The sequence below is a fragment of the Neopsephotus bourkii genome, unplaced genomic scaffold (genome assembly GCF_033783945.1).
Source record: "Neopsephotus bourkii isolate Nb327-2 ecotype Australia unplaced genomic scaffold, CSIRO-AGI_Nbou_v1 NB_1655, whole genome shotgun sequence".
Classification (NCBI taxonomy): domain Eukaryota; kingdom Metazoa; phylum Chordata; class Aves; order Psittaciformes; family Psittacidae; genus Neopsephotus; species Neopsephotus bourkii.
In genome coordinates, this window is record NW_026902129.1 from 3084943 (window position 1) to 3106815 (window position 21873).

Consider the following 21873-nt stretch of genomic DNA (forward strand, 5'->3'; position numbering starts at 1 on the left):
AGGATGCTTGAAGTCTTCAACCTTACCCAGATGCAGGCAGCTGACATCTGTCTTCCAGAAAGAGGTACAGCATTTTCCTTTTTCAGTGTTGCTGCATATAGGGTAGTTAGTAAAAGGTTGAGAATCTCTTGCTTGTGGCTGGCTATAGGAGGCATGACTGTGAGTGCCAAGATTAGGATAAAGTGTCATATTTTTATGTATGTAACTGGCAAATTAGAGGAAAAAGCACTATATAAGATACACTTAAGTATAAATTAGCAATAGTACATGTTACAAATGTGCAGGTGATTCAAAGACAATTTGCTTCAGGATCATCTTTTCCCCCACTGTTACTTCCTTTTTTCAGATGCCCTTTGCTTCTGCTTTTAATTTTGTCTAGGTTGTCTTCAAGCTTATTTCTGGAAAAGTGATTTAAAAATAGTCTAGGTTATCTGCAGTCCGGACTGTACAGTTATCCCACTGTGTCTTGTCATGTAACAGCTGTTAGATCTTGTTCAGGCTATAGGTGATTTGCATTAGGGTTTCCTATCCACAGTGCAGCAAATCCCATGGGGGTTGAGCATGCTGTGGTTGGAGACCTCAGCCTTTACTATCAAAAAATCAAACCAATAATGTTTCCTGTCTGTTACCTGTGTGTGTGACTGCAGCACTTTCAGCTTGGATGGGCTTGAGCAAGCTGGGAGTTACTGCTGTCAGGACAGCAGCTCTGAAGGCTTGCAAATGTCACCCCAGCCAATGAAGCGAACATCTGCTTCACCCCAGCAAACATATGAGTCCCAGCAGTGAAATGCAAAGCCAGGGAGAACGTGCCAGACATCTCCAGGTGATGGATGTGCTGGCATCTGAATGTGGGTTTATAATCAACAGGAACTAACAATGACTTGAAGACCCTTTTTTTGCAGTCTCTCAGTGTGCATCTTGCTTTATTTTCTAGAGACTAAACCTTCTTCACTCTGCACTGTCTTGTCTATGACTTTGTTCCCTTCTTTGTTTAAACATGGTATTTCCATTCCTTATTATTCTGCTCTGTGTTGCAAGATAATAATGTTTTTTAACCTGCTCAAATGCAGCATGGCTTTCATAGTAATATTTCTCCTACAGTTCCATATTTTTATTTCATTTGAAAACAAATACACTCACCCAATGATCTCATTAGAGACTCACTGATCTTTTTACAGTCAGGATATTTTATCTGGCTTTTCAACTTATTGTAACTCATTTACAGCTCTTTTGTTTTGCCAGTATTGAGTAAGATGCTTTTGGAATTGCTGGGTTTTAAACAGTCATGTTTCATGTTGTGATGACAGCAATTTTCTCCCCTAATTATTAGATTGCAAATAAATGGTGAGCAGAAGTTGGTGTTGTAGAGAATAAAGAAAATTAATTGTTGAAATAGGGGATGTCAGAGGGATCTCTAAGGTGAGAAGTAGTAACAGGTAGAATACCTCTTTCTTAGCAGCCTTCTTGATAGTTTGTGCTTGGTTGCATAAATTCCCTGGGAAGTTAACAATAGCCCCCCTAGCAAGGGCACTTAATCAAAATGCCCTGGTGAACAGGAGCTTTCTGAACGGCCGAGCAGGTACATATGGGCCATCTCAAGCCAAAATGTAAGAAATCCTTCACTCTGGAGTGACTCAACCAAATGCAGCAGTTACCTGCTTTCTCCTTCTACAGTGGAAATTGTAAAGTGAATCCCGAAAGTCTCATAGTATGCTTCCTGATGATGACTTTGTGGGGAAGCTTCAGAGGAGCAGCAATGTTTGATGGATCTGCCCTCATTTTTGTATAAGAGAGCAGAGAGGCTCAGTGCTGTGTTCCAACATCCCATTCAGTTGTGAATCCAACTACAGTCAAAAGCAGAAGTGCACTTTATGATTCCTGCTAAAAATGTTATTTTTCTAATGAGTAGGTTCTTACTGATCTTTAGAGTGCATCTTACAGAGTTGTAGATTTAAACCTGATGAACTCCAGCCTTAATTCTCATTCTGATGTGAATCTTTCTCAGTTGATTTAGATCCTGAGCTCTCCAGAGCCTCCCTCATGAGGCATGGGCACCTTCTTTCTCTCCCTTCAAGACCTTGGACACAGCTTGGCATCATCTTTGTAGGCAGAACTGCCTGTGAATTGCTTTCCTGTAAAGGAATTCCATATGCTGAGTGTTGCAGGACCAAGCTTATGGCTTACACATATCTTACTAGCGGGCGTAGTCCATATATACTATCAGCAGCAACAGTTTCTCATTGTTAATAGCATGGAAATACATGTAAACCTAACTAGAGCACAATCCCAGTTCCCAGAACAGAAGTTGGTTGTGCTGCCTTCTCTTTACTGCAAAACAGACCTAAGCAGCTCTGAGGAGGGAGAAGTCCATGCCACGTGAGAAAGGAACCACAGAGGCACTGATGTGTGTCTCCCCGGAGTCAGCTGCATTTCCTCCTCCATTTTTATGTGGAGTAGGTGGTGGCAGATATGCACAGCACCATGTAAAGCAGCACTGACATTGAAACTTGTACTGCAGGGACCATAGACAGTATGCGAACTGGTATTGGAATAGAAACCATGATAATGAGACTGATCGGAGTATATGAAGCTGGAATGTCAGGGGCTTTTCTCTTCACCATGTGTCTTACGATGGCATCAGAGATTTTTTTATCTGCAGAGATTGTGTTGTTGCAGAGAAAGGAGAGACGTACAATAGGGGCTGTGTCTCAGGCAAACAATTCTGGGATCTCCTGTGTGTCTCTGGGTAACCTGGGCTTTGAGTTAGAATCATAGAATCATAGAATAGTTAGGGTTGGAAAGGACCTTAGGATCATCTAGTTCCAACCCCCCTGCCACAGGCAGGGACACCTCACACTAAACCATGTCACTCAAGGCTTCGTCCAACCTGGCCTTGAGCACTGCCAGGGTTGGAACATACATAGCCTCCCTGGGCAAAGTTCATTTGTCTCTTCCCAGTCTTTGCTGGAAAAAGTAAATATAGCTAAACCCACCCATACCACACTTCCATCCCTATTGATCTTAGCAGCAGTACATGGGAGAAGAGCTCTGGTGACATTGCTTTAAAGGAATAAAGCCACATTTTTATCCATTGTACCCAGATGCAGCAATGTGTTTGCAAAGCAGTCATGCTGATGTTGTTTCACCAACCAGCAGCACGGCTCACAGGTCTCTGAGAACTAAAGGATGCCAGTGCTCATTCTCTACCTGTGGTTTCTCAACAAATGGAAGACTGTAAAAACAAAGTATTTGTAAGACTAAAAGGGGAGAAAAAACCCCACACAGGATAGCTGCTAACATGCAGCTTTTATTTAAGCCCATGGTTCTGAGTGGGCGAGCCCAATTAATTCTAAATGCTTGGGATGTCTAAACAAGAGAACGGCTCTGTGTTGTGAAGATACAGAAGTCTCTTTTCCTCTGTTTAATTAATGCTTACAAGACCTGTTCAGGTAAGTCTTTGGAGTACTAAGACAAGACCTCAAAGAATGCTGGTTTTCAGAACAGCTGAACTTTAGGGAATTGGAGTCATCGGGTAATTGCAGTGCAAGGCTGTTCATCTCACATTAGTATTTAATAATGTAACAAGTATTTAGTGATAGAATACATATTGTTCATTGCTGTTCATCTCCTTTCTGCAAAGGAGGAAAAAAGTAACATGGAAAGAAACAAAATGTTTGTAAGATGGTAATGTGAATCCAGGAACCAGTGCGCCAGAGATCCCAATCTCTGCTGCACTGTTGTGCTGCAACTGTATTTTGCCTTCAGTGGAGTTACAGTGGCAGAACCCAGGTGCAATTGTTCCTCTTTTTCTCTTCACGCTGTGCAGAGCTGTTTGATGCCTTGCAAATAAGACCAAATAATCCTGAGGTGAAGAGAAAGGTGTATGCCTTTCTTTGTGCTGCTCTCTTGTATGTTTTCCTTGCCTTTAATGCCACTGTCAGGAATACTGCCCTTCATTTTGATCTTCCAGATTTTGCAAAGGATTCTCTTCCAAAATTGTCTGCAGATGGTTCTGCTCTGTGGTAGAGTCAGGAAAGCTTAAATTATCACATTCACCATTGCATTTTTGGTTTGTGTAGCCTGTTACCTAAGAGAATAACACAACATCTCTCCTTACTCTTCTCTGTGAGTTCTCACTTCAATCTAAAGTAGTGTTTTGCTGCCTTTTTTTACTTGCATTGTGGTGCTTGTGCTATGACAGCAATGAGCAGTTGTGTGATAACATGATGTGTAAGTCTCTTAATCACTCAGAATTAGTTTTTTAATTTGATGACTAGGAATAGCAGCAACAAACAAGAATGTGCCTGTAGTGGGCAGCAAACAATCTGAGCACTGGGAAGCTGCTTCTACAAGCATTTTCAGTTTTCGTTCAGCCATCTTCTCATATTGACCGTTTCTTGCTTTGTTGTCATGGAAATATTAGGCTAAAAATATCTCTAGATACGCAGTAGAGACAAGGAATGTGTGCATATGGATTCTGAAGTGTGAATGTATTAAAATGTATTAAAATGTATTACATGTATTAAAAAAGAAAAGAAGCCCTTGTTACGATATTGTCAGTAATAGTGCTAGGTTTTTGGCTTCTTTTACATCCAAGTGCAAAGGATTTTTCTTTGTAATATTCATGTCTTGTTGCACAAGGACTTCTTGCAAGACTCTCTTTGTATGCTGCATGGCACTTGCTTGACTGACTGTAATAGCTCCCAGTCAGAGGGAACACTATGAGTTTTAATATTGCATGGTCTGGCTGCTAGACACAAAGAAACTGTTGTTGTGAAGCATTCTTATAGTGACTGTAGAGATCTTGGCTCTTGAATGTGAATAGATAGGGCTTCTGACTGGGAATTTGCAGTATAACAAGAGAAAGGATGTAACATGTAAGAGGAGCTGGGGGAATGGTTTGGTCCATGATGGGTGGTTTGGGGACTAGCATCTTCAAAGATAGCTTTCTCGGGGAGAAAACCCAAAAGAATAACTCTTTTGTTTCTGCTTCTGATATGTTCTATTTCTAATGTAAGTTCAGTTATGCTTGTCAGGTGATTGATCATAAACCTGCTCAAGAAGTGCTGTAGCAGGTATCTTGAATTAAACTGCTTTTAATGTAAATGGAAACATGAATCCTCCTGAATTTCAGTACTTGGCTGGATTTGGCGTTGCAAGATGTCCCTTTTCATGCTCTCCTCTCCCTTCCCGGGACAGGCACCAGGTGAAGTTAAGGTTTACACCTTCCTAAATACTAATCGTTGATCATAAGGCTGATGTTATTTCTGCTTCTATAAATCCAAACAATGCCTGGTCCACCCATGTCTTGAGATCAAGCGGAATAAAAACATGCTGAGAGCTGTGTTTCAGGCACTTGGCTTCTGAAGTTCGTGCATTATCTCTTGCTTAAGGCTGTGCCTGAAGGCTTAATCCAATCATATGTATTTAATGAATGCTTTAAACCACTGTTGCCCTGATAAAAGCGAGGAGCTGATGTTTCACAGGCAGGTACTCAATTAACTTGAGGCAAGCATAATATCCGAAAGCCTGAAGTATATATTGCAACAGGGGCAGTCCGGAAGAGCTTGCTTCATCAGGGACAGCCCAGTGGCTGTAAATTACATTAAAGAGAGGAGAGGGGTCCCCAGCTCTGTCCATCCCTCTTCTGAGGAGCTGTGAGCTTTTGTATAGTTTTGAGTTCACCTTCACAGTGCCTCTGCTGACTGAGAACAAAGCTCAGGGATGTCAGTGTTTCTGTATATTTATTTTCTATGTGTTTATGTTGTGCTCTAATTTATATTGTTGTAACTGAGAACACAGTTAAGCAACATATCTCCAGTTCAAGTTATTCTCCTGAATATTGTCAGTGACTCTAACTTAACTAAGGGGCCACTTAGTGAAAAAGATTGCTTTGTGCATGTGAAGGCTCATTTCTGGTGTACTGGAAATACTCTACTATTCAATTTTGATAAAGAGCTATCAAGTCCATTGAGTCCATTGAAACCAAGGTGATGATGAGTTTTTTAAAAGCTGAGGCTGATATAATTGTTGCATTTCAGAAGTTATTTTAGGTCATCTCCTTATAAACAGATGAACCATGCGTTTGATGTTGCCTGCAATGTTGTCTTTCACGCAAAGTGCATGAGCGCTTAGGATCAGAGAGCAAACTTTAGGCATGGTTTCCAGTTATTATGGACTCCACTATCACACAGTTAAAAATGCTTTGATGATTGCAAGTTTTTCTCAAATAAATTGCTCACTTGCTAATGCTGGTGGTGAAAAACTCATCATTAGGCTGATTTACATAAAAACATTATACTCCTGTAGGCTCTGGAATTTCATTAAAAGTCTCAGTCTCAGTTCAACCCTTAATTTTCAGTTTCCAATGACTATAACACCTCTCTCAAGCAGCTTTTCCTTCTCCTGATGAAAGATAGGTAAGTTGTTACAACACCTCCCCACCCCCCATCCCCAGCTCTCATTCACTCAGACTGTTGTTTTATCAGTCCTTCCTTTACAACAGGCCATAAAGGCAGAGCAGATAGATAGCGGTGTTAGGTTGGACTGGAGGTAAGTAGATAAAATTCTTTCCTGTTCTGAGCTGGATCATGATGTTTTTATGAGTACAGAGCAAATAGTTCTGTTGGTTTCAGTGGGATGAGAGATGACTCAGTGCCATTAATGGTAAAGCAGAGGCCTTCGTCCCCCCCATCTCCCATATCTGTAGATACTTTTAGGAGGAGGCTGTTATTTTCAAGGATGTGAGCTGTCAGAGCAACCCAAATTTCAGTTTCATTACTCTTGTTATGCAATAAATTTCAAGTAGTGGGTAATAGTTGGAAAATATGCCCCAGTGCAAACTGCAGGTTCTATTCCTAGCTACATAACGGCTAAACCACCTTTTTATTAAAGACATTTAGCATCTTTAGCTACTGCCTGGGCATCCTTCCACTGACCTTCCCTGTGGTGGGTATCTGCAGAAGCTTTGCCTTGCTCTGCACTGCCTTGACTCTACTTGTCAATCTAAACACCAGTCTTACCAGAGACTTGGATGGTACAGGCCCCTGAATGTAATGAACTGGACTTTCACAAGGGCTGCTGGATGACACTAGATTTTCATGCATTCCAACCCCTGCCTAACTGAACAGAATTTGAGCCATAAATCCCATTGCCATCTCCCTGTGTTTGCCTAATTGGGATCTTGAAGTCCCACAGTGCATGATGCATTGTGCTCCCACCATGAAGGCAGCTGGCTGTGTTCATTTGTCCTAGCAAGACTGAAACAGTGCTGCTGTTTCCCCACCCCCCATTCCTGATCTCCCCAGCTGCCTCCATCTCTTCCTTCGATGGGGAAAAACTGGCAGTGGATTCATATTCTCCTCTCCATGCTACTTGGCACAGTGGGGAGAGAGCCAGGGATACAATCTTCCTGCTCCCAGGAGAGGCACCCAGATGTGGCACAGTCAGGAAGAGCTTAAATCTGTATTGCAGGAAAAAGTCTGTCTTTGTGCCAGTCTGGAACGTGCTCAGCACAGATAGGATTTCCTAGGCATTTAGCTGGTAAAATCACAGATGTCTCAAATGAGCATATCAAACTGAATTTTCTGGAGAGGCTTGTAAGTTAGCTGAATTTTAATGTACTTTTACAGGAACAGCAAAAAATGCGCACTTTGTGTAGTGACTTCTGCTGCATATTAACATGGAGGGTAAAAGGGAAAGATCTTCAATGGAAAAACATCCTGTGAAATCTCTAATAGATATAAAGCCATGTTTTTCCCGTACCTTCATCTACCAATTTCTGGATGAAATTTTCTTGCTGTGCATCTCTGTAGAACTGAGGTGGAAATCCAGCATGCAAAATTTTATTCCAGGTATATGTCTCTTTGAAAACATATAAGCAACTGAAAGCAAGGTTTGTAATGAAAAACATCAAGCAACTTTAGTAATCAGCAATGCTAGATGTCCGGCCTGGATGGAGAAATATATTCAAGTGCTGGAAATTAATGTATAAGCATACATCCATTCCAACTGCTAGCATTCTTTAGTAATTAGTCTTGCCAATATGATGGCTTTTATGAGCTTAGCACATAGGCAACAGCCTGTTGAAATTAGATCTATATGTTCTTCCTGAATATCAGTTTACAGAGCCACTTTCTTGTATTGTTCCTGTAATAGAAACTACAGGACACCTTTCTTTTCATAAGGCAAAAATTGAGTGATTTTTGTCTGTCTTATGCTCAGGAGTCTACACCTGAAAATACTCTGAAGAATGATAATGAAACATACATGATACAGTCATGGGTAACCAGATCAATGTCACTTCATACGAACAGCATAGTGATAGAGGTGCATTATACAAAGCTAGACCCCAAATCAGTGGAGTACAGAGCATGCAACAGTGAGGGCTCAAAACAAATGAAGCTGGGACGGAGGAGAGTGGCCCACTGTGAGAATTTGTTACTACCCTGTAGTGCATTAATTTCCCATCCTGCTCTTGTGGTGGTTGGAGGCAGGTAGCTGCTGAATCAAATTACTGAGCAAGGGAAATACAAGTGAAAGTCAGTCGTAGAGAGTATCCGTGGATCACAAATCACAGCAAAGAATCAATAATATAATAAATGATAATCAGCTCTCCTGTTATAATGGAGACAACTCCAGTCCTGGATGTGCAGCCCTTGTGAAGCAATAGCAGTCTGAGACAACCCATCTGAAGATGAAATAAAATTACTAAGGTCACTTATTCTGTTCTTCAAATGTCAGTTACAACTACGAACAGCAAAACCAGCATTAATTGTTGCAGAGTTAATGTTATTTGCATGTTCTAACAGTGCATTTCTGCAGCTTGACAAGTTTGGATTTTTGGTTTAAATTTAATCTTGATTACAGGCTTTCTAGGTGTTCTGCTGCTTGGTTTTGAGCTACTACAGTTTCCTTGCAAAGGCTTGTGCCTGAAATTGTTGCTACGTACTGGTCAGCCTTAATTCTGTCTCCAGGTACTTCTTTCTCTCTTGCCTGGAAGTGTTAATCTTGTATCTCAGAGTTTATCAAAAGAGGTCTTTTAACAGTCTGTTCGCTTGTGTTTGTGCACGTTTTAGAGCAGGGCAAGAAAAAAGTAATTAGAAAATTGGAAGAAATTCTGCAACAGGGATTAAAGAAACACATCTGTTTGGGCCTCATGTGCTTCAAAACTGTCAGCTATCTAAAAACTGAGGTGCCTTATGGAAAACTGTAGGTGGTTATGATACTAAACAAACACTGTGAGCAGATGCACTTTACAGCTGAAGGAAATACCCCGTTCATAGGTGGCTGAGCAGCAGACCTGCCTGATGGTTATAGTGTCACCACTGTGTATTGGACAGGCAATTCCTGGAGCAGGTATTTTTCCTAATACAGCACAAGAAATGAGAGCTGTTGCTTGCATGGAGCAGCAGCAGGCACATATGGTGGAAATAAACGGGGCAATGTGTCGATGCTGGAAGTACAAATTAGATCCGCTACTAATAACCTTACCTTTTCTCTTTGCTACATGTCTTAATTCTTTGCTGACAGGGCAGTATCAGGAGAAACTACCTACATTTATCTAAAAGCTGTTGATGCTCAGGGAGAGTCTCACGCTGATGCAGAAGCACTGGGTTTTGACTCTCCAGGTTGCACAGTTGACCTGCTGTCTACATTTCCAGTGGTATTCAAAACGGGAGGTGGGTCATGCATGAGAAATGGACAGGTTGCACACTTTTGCACAGGGTTTCACAGGTGGTTGCTGGTACAGCTCATAAATTGTGTTCTATGCTTCATGAAGCTCTTGGTGAGAGGGCACTTTCTTTCTTCAGGCTTGACTTCCTTACTCTCTTCCTTTATGCCTTTCCTTGCCTGGTTTCTTTTTCCCTGCTTTCTTCTCGTTTAGCCTCATTTAGACAGTCCTAGTCTTTCTCCCTTCTCACACGCTGCAGTGAGCCTCTTCTAATCTCAATCTTCTTCCCTCAGCTTCCACATTTTGGTGCTGTTGCTTGCTCGGTATTGCTTGCAGGACTGCAATGCCTATAAACTGCCTTTAATCTTTCTCTATTTTGGCTTCCCATTTTAATTCCTTGTGCTAATTTTTCATATACCTCTCCCACTTTCCCCATTGTATTCGATCAGTTCCTCCCTCTGTCAACTCCCTACCTCCACTTTGACTGTCTCTGCTTCCAGTGATCACCATGGCTGCTTTAATTCAAGATCATCCCATAACGATGTGATTATATCACAGTATCATATGTTTGTAGATTCCAATTCTGGATACTCTCTAGGGAAGACTTTATGACTCAGATTAATTGCCTGGCTCTGATTTGGTTCGCTTGGTTCCCACCCACTTACCAAAGACCTTTTCATTACTGGTGTTTGACACCTCTCACTTTTTTTCTGCACAGTGTTTGCCTAGAAGAGCAACAACAGCTTTTTTTAGTAGTAGATTAAATTGATCACAAATGACTCTGTTCTGAAGAGCTTCCCTGAGAGGTTGTTCAGTACTGAGAGATGCTTAGCTAATGCCTAGTCACCTCAGCTAATTGAAACAAAAAGTGTTGTGGGAGTAAATCACAACCAGGTTGTGGAAGTGCCTCAGGTGTAGCACACACTCCAATCAAACATTAGCTAATGCTTCCTGCCTCCCCCAAAGAATATAATTTAGTCTTTCCTTGAAATACTTCTTAGGCTTTTTGTTTTGATTTGGTTTTTTAGGTGAACAACTGCTTAATCCTGGCAGTGATGCTTTCTGTATTTGAGAGAATATATGAATAAATCCACATTTAGGTGGAACCTAAGCCTCTGAGGCCAGACTAGCCTTAGTAAGTCTTAGTAAGAAGAGCAGAGGGTTATAAGAGCAAGTGAACTTTTGAGAAGACATTTAGGACAGTTTTGACACCTCTGAAGGAATGGGGAAGGTGAGTAGGAATAGAAGTATTTTAAAGGGAAAGGGTATCAAATACAACAATAGGAACAATAACACTGACAGGCAAGAATGGCTGGATGGAAACTTAGACCCTTAGAGATTTTCAACCTTCAACGCGTCCAGCTGTAATTCATCAGCAGACCCTACTAGATTTTATCCCTTCAGTTTAGTCAGAAGTAGGGTGTTTCAAGGGCTGGATGATTGAGGAGGCAGAATAGAATATTGTGAAGAAGAGTTATGTCCAGCTGGTAAATTCATTTTCCAGTTAATTTGCAAAACTGATTTGGTGACTGAGATAACTCAGGGCTTTGACAGAGAAATTGTTTTCTGCGGACTGGATTATTATTCTTGTTCTGAAAGGGATGGAGCTCCATGGCAGAGATGTTCTCTGGCAAAATTCAAACTTCACAGTTTTCCTCTGAACCAGGAGTGGTCCCTGTGGTGTCCAGGGATGGCTACATCCTGGCTCCTCACCCTTCCCTGCAAGCATCCCTCCTATTGGACCCTCAGAGGTGTTTGCAGGCTGTGGTGCAAGGAGCAAAACAGAATCACCCCTGCTGTTGCCTGGCTCTGATACACTGCCTTGGAGGTCTTTCTTGGACAGTTGTATTTTCTGTATCTCTGGTAGTTACAGACTACAACACACTACCTCTGATAGTGGTGGATCTGAGCATACAACTGGGGACTGTCTTATTAATATCAGTGCAGTGAAAGGCTGAAACACAGCTGTGGTTTAATAGAGATGCCAAGCCTGGTGTAAAGGGAATATAATGCTCTTTTGTTCTTCATCCACTAATACTGCTTAGTAGTTTGGTAATTGTCACGGGCACAAGTATTTCAGAGCATCTTCAGACATCTCATCTCTTGCAAGATTTACCAGTATAACTGCCATTTATGCTAATGGAAAGGAGAATTTAACCTCGTTACTTGCTGATTTTAACATCATAACTTCATTACCTGATCCAGTGAGCTGCTAACTGTAATTACTGAGATGAAAATAGTAACAGCATGTATTTATGTATAATTGGGGATTAACTGGACAGCACCTACTGCTGACCTACACTGTGCCGTGTAGCTAGGGGAGTAGGACAGAGTTAAATGGTCTCCTTTATTCCAGAACAAGCTAATCTACAAGACTACAATACAGACAACTCTTGTAACTACATATAATGTCCAAATGCCAGCTGGATAATATTCAGGTTAATTTATATCACTGCCATGCCTATACTTCCAGTGCTTTCTGTTCATCTGCAGAGGCAGTGGCACCAAGCCAGTGAGTGTCTGCATCTGTTTTGGAAATGTCTCAGAGGTGATTCAGGGATACAAGAACAGTCTTCAGGTGGATTAAAATGTTAGGACTCTGTTGAAGTAAAAAACATGGCACCAACAATGGTATTTGGAAAGAATGGCTCTCAGCCAAAAAAAGCCCAACTAGAGTCTGAGTGGCATTTTTGCACCGAAGGAAATGGTATGTAATTTTACTTATCCCTTGACAATAACCATTTTCCTAATATTTTCAATCTGAAAAAGAGCTGGTAAAAAGGGAGAAGGAGGGAAGAAAAACAAGAATGTTGTTGCCCTGGTACTTCCAGAGAAGTTTTTCTAGCTGTGAAGGCTCCTGTAAGACTGTTTGCTGTCAGATCTACTCTCTGATGGAAACCTTTGACGTTCATTAGTCACCGCCTCAAATACTGCCTGAGGAATGGCTGCACCTCTGCCACTGTTCTGGATTGGGTGTGACGTTTGCACCTCTCTGAGTTGTTTTCTTGCCAGTTTGGATCTGTATGTTTCATTGAAAATTGTGTTAGAAATAGTGGTTGTGTGAAACTGAGAGGAAGGAGCCTACACGGGTGCTGGAGAGGGACTCTTCATCAGGGACTGTAGCAATAGGACAATGGGTGGTGGGTTCAGACTTAAACAGGAGAAGTTCAGGTTAGATATTAGGAAGAAGCTCTTCCCTATGAGGGTGCTGAGGCGCTTGTGCAGGGTACCCAGAGAAGCTGTGGCTGACCCATCCCTGGCAGTGTTCAAGGCCAGGCTGGATGGCACTTGGAGCAACCTGCTCTAGTGGAAGGTGTCACTGCCTGTGGCTGGGGTTGGAACTGGATGAGCTTTAATGTCCCTTCCAACCCAAACCATTCTATGGTTCTGTGATCTTCAGTAACCCAGATGGTTCTTTCCAAATGCATATTCAGTCATCTTAGTAACCCTTTGTCCTTGAAAGGAATACTAATATCCAGAATACCTACTTAAGGGTATATTCTTTCATCCTTCTGTTCTCTAATACTTTTAGTTTAATTAAATAGATTCTTTTAAACCATTATTTCCCAGTGTACATGGTAACTGAATTCCTGCTTGTCAGCCTGTGATGGTTTTGTGCTGCGAGGTCTGATACATTGTCATACCTTCAGGCTAGTCCTGAAGCTGTATTTTGTTAACCATATGAGTTAATAAAAATAAAATAATTTCACAAAGCTTCTCTTTATTCTAGTTCTCAGTGTTCCATGTAAACTGTAGCTAAAAATGTCCAGGGGAGAGGAAAATTAAGATTTGAGTAATTGGTGAGAACTGCATGTTTTAGCTATTGTGATACGCTCAGCTTTTGCTGTCTTCAAAATGAGTTCGCTGCTGAGCTGTTAAAAGTCCTGTAGAGAAAATTGCAACACGGAAATTCACTCTGGACTTGCAGTTTTTCAGTCCCACATGCTCAGCCAGCTTTTTTATTTTGCTGCCAGAAAGAAACAACTGCTGCTCCCAGGTGCAACAACAGGGTCGCTTGCTCAGCTCCACTGACACCTCAAGTAAACCTCTTGAATTTGCAGAATTGTGTTTAGGGCAGAGTTGTGAGTTAAACCCCAGGATGGGCCACACTGATACATTCCTCGTGGAGCGCTGGGAGGTAAAAAGGACACACGTGGAGGTCTGTGCATACAGTGGGACAGATTTTCACTGTGTGAGTAGAAATGTGCTCCTGTTTGTCTGTTGCAGAGCAGATGGGGATGGAAACCAGGGTGGCATATGTACTGTGCTTCTTGTCGATGGACTGCACCTCCTGATGCCTCCTTGGGGAGGAGAGTGGTGAAGCCACCTGTGAGTGAGAAGCGTTCCAGTCACTTGGAACATAAGCTCAGTTCCCTAGTCACATAAGAAAGTTGGGAAGGCTTTACACTTCTAAAACTGTCATTCCAAAACCAAACTGGGACTTGTTTTTCCTTCTGTATTCTGTGTATGTGTAGGTGTCAGGGGAAGGAGTTCAGCCCTGTGGTTTTGAGGTTCTCCACCACTTTTTATGTCCCCATGTTTTGCTTCCTCCTGGGGCACTGCATGGTTGTTTTTTGGTTCTGGCAAACAGCAGATCACAGCATCAGCTCTCAACATTGCATAATCTTTTATCACAGCTGCACTGATTTTGCTTACTTTGTTACTGGTGTTGCAAACTGAGATGCATTTTGTATGTAACTATTTTCTTACATAGGCACTGTAGTTACAGGGACTGTTGTGGCTCTGCAGGCAAAAGTCAGTGTTTTCCTTGGGTCTCAGCAGCAGCAGCAAAGCAAGGTGTTAAGTCAAAACTTGGTGATGAAAAGCACCTTCAAGTGTATTATGGCACAGCTGAAAATTTCCATTGCATTACCCACTTAAAACTGCCAGATGTGAACGGTGCTTTTAATGAAATGGGCGTTTTTCAGATCCTGCAACCATACCTGTTACACACAGAGCATATGTGCTGTGTCCTGGCTGTATGTAAGCACGTACCAACCCAGTTCACATCCTAGTTCCTTATTATAAGAGAGTGGGTTGTAAGGAGACAATTAACAAGAAGCTGATTTCACTCCCTCTTTGCCTTGATACAGACATTGAAGTGGGTTTCCCCCACTTAATGTAATGATCTTAATACTGATGTATGTGGCAAAAACCAGCACTATGAGTCCAAAATCATGGTCTTACTTGTGTTCCTTACCTAATTGAAATCTTTGGAAGTCAGTGGAAATGCACTAAGGTGAGGTCTTGTGGTACTGTGCTTTAATGAAGGAACTGGCAGAGCAGTTAATCTGTGTAGATCTATGTCCTTGCCCTGACCAAGGCCAGAACAAATTGGTTCAGTGAAACCTGTCAGAAAGCAACTATGGAATCTTGTCCTAAGGAAGTTTCTCACTTTCTCTGCACATTAGTGTTCAGTATATCTGAATAGGGAGGGTTTCTCTGACCGTCTGTTCTTCCTCGTGTAGCTAAAGGATGTTGATCAGGTACTCTAAGGTCTGTCAGTCATAACTGCTGCTCAGAAGAGGTAGAGGTTTTAACTGTTCGAAGTTGCAGGAACTGATCTCTAAATTTCACTCTGAAGGGGAAGATTGGAGGCAGGGGGTGTCCTCTCCTGCCAGCCAACCAGCGATGAACTACTTGCAGTTTAACTGCTTGCCAGCCTTGTGCTGCACCCCATCATGCAGCTTCTCCCTGGCAGTTCTAATCTAAACTAATCCTCTTTTTTTTTTCTAGCTGAAACAAAGATCTGCTTCAAATACTACCATGGTGTGAGTGGAGCACTACGAGCCACAACGCCAAGCGTCACAGTGAAAAACAACGCAGCTCCCGTAAGTTATTGCCTGCTTTGTGTACTTTTCTATGGAAACCAAGTTTCCTCTTCAGTACAAACAGAGATATGGATAGTCTTTCAGTTCAGATGTAGGTTTGTATGCCAAGAGAATGCATGTTCAACTCTCAGTCTGTCACAGAGAACTGCTCTGGTCTGGGGCAATACCCACATCCTAGCTGTATACTGTTCTGTAAAGTTACGTTTCTCTGCTGGGTGTTGTGAGGATTGTGTGATACTTCTAGAGGATTTGGGATCCTTGGGTGGTAAATACAGTAAAGTTCCAGAAAAGGGATAAGATTTTCCTATGTTAAAGTGGTTTTTCTCAAAATCAAGGCATGAGCATTTTTGCAGCTCTGCCTCTGAGCTCCAGGAACAGCTACGCTGTGACACACTCCCATCAGTGGTAAGAAGCAGGCATTCAGGGCCTGATCCATCAAAAGACTGACCACTGGTTTTGACAGATTGAGGCTTCATTGAGAGCAATCTTGATTTGCTAGAGCTTAGCAAACTCTGCGGCTGGAATGGCTCCAAAAAGCTTTGTATCTTGCCTGGTTTTTGAAAATTTGATCACCCTGAGAGTGAAACATTTTTTAGAAGCCTGTAGAGAGACTTGCTGACCTCCAGAGTTTGTCTGGCCTTGCTGACAGTGTTTCGCTGCCTGCCAGCCTTGTCTTGGCAGAGATCTGCATGAACTGAGTTTTTAGTCCAACCTGCGTTAGAATAGGACTAGCTTGGATGCTTAGTCTAGAAGATGGGTTCAAGAAAGAATTGTCTTGCCTGGTGGTTTCTCTTCACCTTTGATTCACACAATAGCTGCAAACTGGATGCTGGGTAGAGTCTGATAGCATGTCTTATAAGAATAAAAGGTGTTCATGTCTCAGTGTGCCTTTCTGACGTGCTCATTGTGAAGCCATTCACCACTTTCAGAGCCTGGAGAGTTTCCTTCAGCTGTCTTCAGAGAAACATGGTGTGGCTTTTGATATCTTTACTGTGTGGGATGCTGTAAAGTTCTTTTTGGCCTGTAGTGAGCAGTTTCTTGTTGACTTGGGACTTGTTGTTCGTTTCCCAGTTATCATCAGTTTGGGGGAACAGTATGTAGTCCTAGTCTTCTGTGAAAGGTAAGCCAGCCAGCCAAGGCAACAAATACCAGTAGGCTGAGAGATTAGAACAGTATTTTTGCATGATTCACATCTATATCTTAGACCTAAGCTTGAACCAATTAAGCAAATTTTTCAGGTCGAGTATGGAAGGGTTACTCTTTCATTATTAACTATCAGCAATACATTTTAATAGAAGAATGTCTGGGTACCTGTGCCTTTGTAATGTGCAAATATGTCATCTCTCCAAGTTCTTCTGTTGAGGCTTATGACTACACACACATATATATATATATATGGAAATAAAACAACCGTTCAGACTTTCAGTTGAGAAGGACTTGTATTTTAAAGAAAGTCTTCATGCATTACTCATGGCCTTCGTGGAAATCAGATGAAAACCACCTATTCTGACCTTCAGCTGAATATGCTGTACATGACTGAAGAATAGAAAACATGATTAAAAGTGGTATCAGATAATAATTTTCCATTTGAGGGCCAAATCAGTGTCCTTGGAAGTAGCATTCTAAAATTAGATATTCTGGTTTATACTTTGCTATGCTTATCCATCATCAGCCAGACAGTAAAAGCACATCTTTCCTTACCCGGGTAAGGACAAGGGTCCTTCCCCATCCCTTTGGAGTGGCTCCACAGTGGAGTGTACTGGGTGGGCAGCCTCATCTCTTTCTATCCTGTGTCTTGAATCATAATATGAGCACAACTGGGCAGGGAAGTGGTAGTTTATTTCCACCTCTTCCTCTGTGTGATCAGTTAAGGGCCATGACAGATATGCTCATCTGAGGCCCCTGAGACTTCTAACCCTAGTGAGACTTGACACACAGGGCCCTTTGTGGTCAAATTGGATGCATCAGACTCCTCAGTTATTCTCATTGCTCCAGTGATTCTGAGCACTGCCCCAGGCATGGCGTGTCTCACACTACCACCAAAAGCTGTGGTCCTCTGACTGCTGTGGCTTGGGTGCAGAGAAGGGCTCTGATTAGAGGAAGCCTTCTTCAGATCCTGGGGCAGGTTCTTGAACATCCTTTCTGCTGGAAGGGGGTAGCCTGTAGTCTGTGCTTAGAAATTTACCCTCTTTTGCAGTCAGTAGGAATTTTAGCAGTGGCTCTGGGACCTTAGTGTGTTAGAAACAACAGCTGTGCAGGGAGGAAATCTCAATAGGGATCCTGCTGTGGGTACAGGGGCTGAATTTTTAGAAAAGCTGGTTGTCCTCAACCAAAGGGAGTTTTTCCACTGTAGTGACAGCATCACGAATTCCCCCTGAAGCTTAGACTGTCAGTAGGCAGACAGTCTTTGGCTTTGTGTATTTGACACAAGTAAACCTTTCCATTTGGCACAGCTTGGGACAAAGATCCAGCGCAGGTGTCCTTTGAGAAGCAGCATTTGGGGACAGGTGACCTTCTGGGGACAGTGTTTGCACTGTGAGCACAGACTCATCTGCAGCTGATGCCAGAGCCACCCAAGCAGGTTGTGTCCTAGCCCCCAGGAGCATGGCATCTCCCACGGCACGGGCAGCAGCTGGCTCATAGGCTGCTTGGAGCATGGTCCTGTCTGTCTACACCAGTAGCCACCAGTATCCTACCACCACAGTTCAAAAAACACAACAGAACCCCCACCCTTCACTGTCTGGCTGCGGTTTGCTGCAGTTGAAATGGAAAAGAATCTTGCTTCCAAAGGGAAACAGAAGTTGCTGTGTTAGTTGAATGTCTTTTATAGCACCGATGATGCTTCAGGCTGAGTAGCGTCTCGCGTTTTTTGTATTATGAACGTTCTGCTCCATTTGAGTTTATCTCCTCCTGCTGTAACCCAGTTATTAAAGCTGCCTTGCCTGCTGATGAGGATGCCCTGCAGTTCATTTGTTGGTGAAAAGTCCTGTCACATTTTATCCCCTGTGAATCGTCAGGCTTGAATATCTGGGAATGAAGGGCTGCGCACTTTAGCCAGCTTATATGTGGCAGGAGCATAAATGGGAATTGGGGGCAGTGGATAGGCCTAGGGGTAATAGCAGTAAAACAAAGCACCTGCAATTCTGGAAGAAAGGAACATCCTGGCTGGCTTTTCTTTCTCTGGACTAGTGGCACACTGAAAGCAGTGAAGCTTATGCACAGCAATTTATACTACTAAAGCAGAAACGTTACCATGATGCGGATGAGCAAACTGTTTTCTCAGTAGAAAAGAACATTTTTGCAACATCTGGAACATTCCTCTATTTGTTGCTCTTCATTCATTCATAATGCCACCACCAGTTCATCTTTACATCGGATGTCATAGCAAAACAATGTAAGTTGCAGCAATTAATTCTAGCAATAGGAAAATGTTACCTTGCTAGTGTGAAAGTGGTTTAACCTGAATGTGGCTCTTTTGCAGTAAAATAAAGCTGACACAAGAACAGCATACAGAATGAAAAAGAACCTTTTTCCCGTAGAATTTATAGCCTAGAAAGATAAATTGGATATATCACAATTAAAGACAGGAAGTGGAAAATCAATGTTTTAGCCTCGGGACAAATGCCTCCACTAAACTGGAAGCATTCACTCACTGTGTATTAGATGCAAAGAACCACGGCTGATCAAACCTCTGGAGCTTTCGTGCCACAATTCCTGTCTCATAGATCATGATGGCACTCGTCAAATACACTTAGCATCGTGGGGAAAGCTATGTAAATTGGAGCTAATTATTGAAAGAGACCTTCTCTGCGTTGTGTTTGTGTGGAAATGCTGCCTCAGCTGGGTTTCCCACAGCAGGAATAACTGCTTGATAAGCTGCTGCCGTTTGCTGGTGACTGATCATTCTGGAGGACTTCCTGCTGTAAATATTTGCATTACGTGCTGTCACGTCAGAGCATGGGCTGCTGAGGAGTGTTTGATAATGAAACACTGCCTCATTTCCATGTGTGTGCTGCAAGCCAGGATTTTATGAGAGTGTGGACATACAAGCAGCTGTATCTGCCATTCTTTCCAAAGTCTGGATTTAAAAATCTCAGCTTTGTGTGTTATTTTTCCCTTCATGTCTTATTCTGTGACAGGTTTTACACAGTTTTAAAACAGTGTTTCTGGGGCTATGTAATAAATCTTAACAGTCTGATTTGAGAGTGTAAGAATAATTGTACTTCAAGAAACAGAGGATGAAGAGGGAGCAGAAACTTCCAGTGGCTTCTGCACTGTTCAGCAGTTGAGGTTAAAAACAGAGAAAAGTTTATGGAAAACACAACATCAGGCTGTTGCAATTAATCACGGCAAAGAATGCAAGCCAGGTACATCTTTAACAAGTGTAAGTGGTGTACCTTGAAAGGCTCAGCATTTTCTAGGAGGGAAGTAGCAATTTTCTGGAAGAAGTGGGTGTGCTGTAGGTGTAGGTGACAGGGTATTTGTCAGGAGTAAGCAAGAGAATCTCCTTCCCTTATCTTGACATAAGAAGTAGCCACAGCTCCCCCAACATGCAGCTGCCTTTGAACGCAAGGTAAGCGGTAACATTGTTAGTAACAACTGTATGCTACCCATCCCTGTTACCTGCAAAGAAGAAGGAGTCATTCAGGAATGAAAAAGTGGAGGCAAAATGACAAGGGAGATGACTGGAAATACTCACCTGGAAGGAAGTGTAGACTCCAATAGTCAAATTGTCAAATACAGAGTGCTCTCTGACAGGGTACATTCCCTTCCCAATGTAGAGGATATCTAACAGAAAATATATATGCTAAGAAACAGCTGCTGAAAGAGAGTGGATTCTACTGATGAACCATTTGAGGTGAATAAGTCTGAAAGAATAGTAGTTGACCCATATCTGTGTAGGTTTCTGACTTGTCAGAAATATCTGCGTGTTTTTAGTTTTCTCCTGAAAACTAAATTGTGCTGCTTTCACAACAGCAACGATGCTGTCCACATCCCACTTGCCTTATGTGCTCATACACTGCTACCAGTGCAGGCTAACAGCAAGAAATGGTATAACATGAGAACAGAAGGCTTTGAATTTAAAGAAACTATTACATGGTCTGAGGAGTTGCTTCAGTATTTTAACAGCAAGTTCTGCATTTACAGAAAACACTGGTTTTCTGTAGGCATGCAAGAAGCAATTTAGTCAGTTGTGTAGAAAAGAACATTATTGTTTCTGGAGTGAAGGAAGTGCAATAGCTTACAGTAAGCTCATCAGAGGTAGAAGAAAGAAGTGTAGTAATACCTCTTAGGGTACTGGCAAAGATTTTACTATGTGCATAGGAAACATGGGCACTTTCATGTTACAAAGTCCAGTGTACACTCACTGAACGCTTGTTGAAGTGTTATAGTGAGATGAAGTTAAAAAAGAGAGCAAGGAAAGGATTAGGGGTAATAGAGAAGGATTTTCATCAATACTCTACTGTTTTTAACACTGTATATTATAGCATTAACGAAAGCCTTAATCTGAGATGGCAGTATGATCTGAGTGCATAGATAAGCCATTACACAAGCTGCAGCTAACATACATTGGGAGGAAAGGAGGGTTTCCTGGCAGAGTTTCCTCCCCCTTCCCCTCCATCTACAAGGGAATGATTTTTAGTGTGAGCACAACCTTCAGCACACTGTACAGCCAAAGAAAATGTCATTAATTCATTTTTTCACTTTGTTTTGCTTCATTATAAAGCCATGGTAGTGTTTTACAGCCCGGTTTGGTGCTAGTCAGTTATGTCCAAGCATAGTTACTCACATGAGCAGCCTCCCAATAGTTGCAGAGTTGAGCCCTTAGTTCAGTGTAATGACGTTTTTGGTTATGCTTTTCTATATCCTAATTAGCACTGATTCAAAGAATTGGAAGGTTAATGACATGTCCAAATTATTTCTTATTGCCATCTCAGTAACATGGGTGCTTTTGCACTATCTAGTTACATGAAGACTATTGTATTTACACTGCAATTACCCTGTCGTGTAGCAAGCACTCCATTTATATGAATTAGTGGAGTTGGAAAGCGTAACCAGGGTGTAATTGGGCTCTGACTGCAGCATAACTATAGTCACTGTGTTATAAATAATAACCTTTTCCTTCCTTTTATTTCCTCTGCTAATATTTTAAATAGGGGTGGTGAGCAAGAGATTGTTTTTAAATATTAAGAAAACTCATTTGCACTGAAGGCTTCTGAGTACAGCTGAGTAATATGGGATGTTACAGCCTTGGTTCGGTAAAGGTGTGGAACATGTGCTGAAACCCCACCAACTTTACTGGAAATGTTTAAAGATTTTCTTCCAAACTGGCAGAATCTCTCAGGATGGAACAGAACAAGCACCCAT

General features: G+C 42.1%; 1 protein-coding gene across 9 annotated transcripts in view; it reads left to right on the top strand.

Moving 5' to 3' along the window:
- HECW1 (HECT, C2 and WW domain containing E3 ubiquitin protein ligase 1) overlaps window positions 1-21873 on the top strand; it is a 245356-nt gene that overhangs the window by 110884 nt on the left and 112599 nt on the right. For all 9 annotated transcript variants that reach the window (XR_009728710.1, XM_061374940.1, XM_061374938.1 and 6 more), the window contains one exon: window positions 15410-15504. Coding sequence is in view for 8 of the 9 variants with exons in the window: in XM_061374940.1 (XP_061230924.1) it covers window positions 15410-15504 (95 nt within the window). In the remaining variant the exon portion in view is untranslated. The remainder of the gene's footprint in view (window positions 1-15409; window positions 15505-21873) is intronic.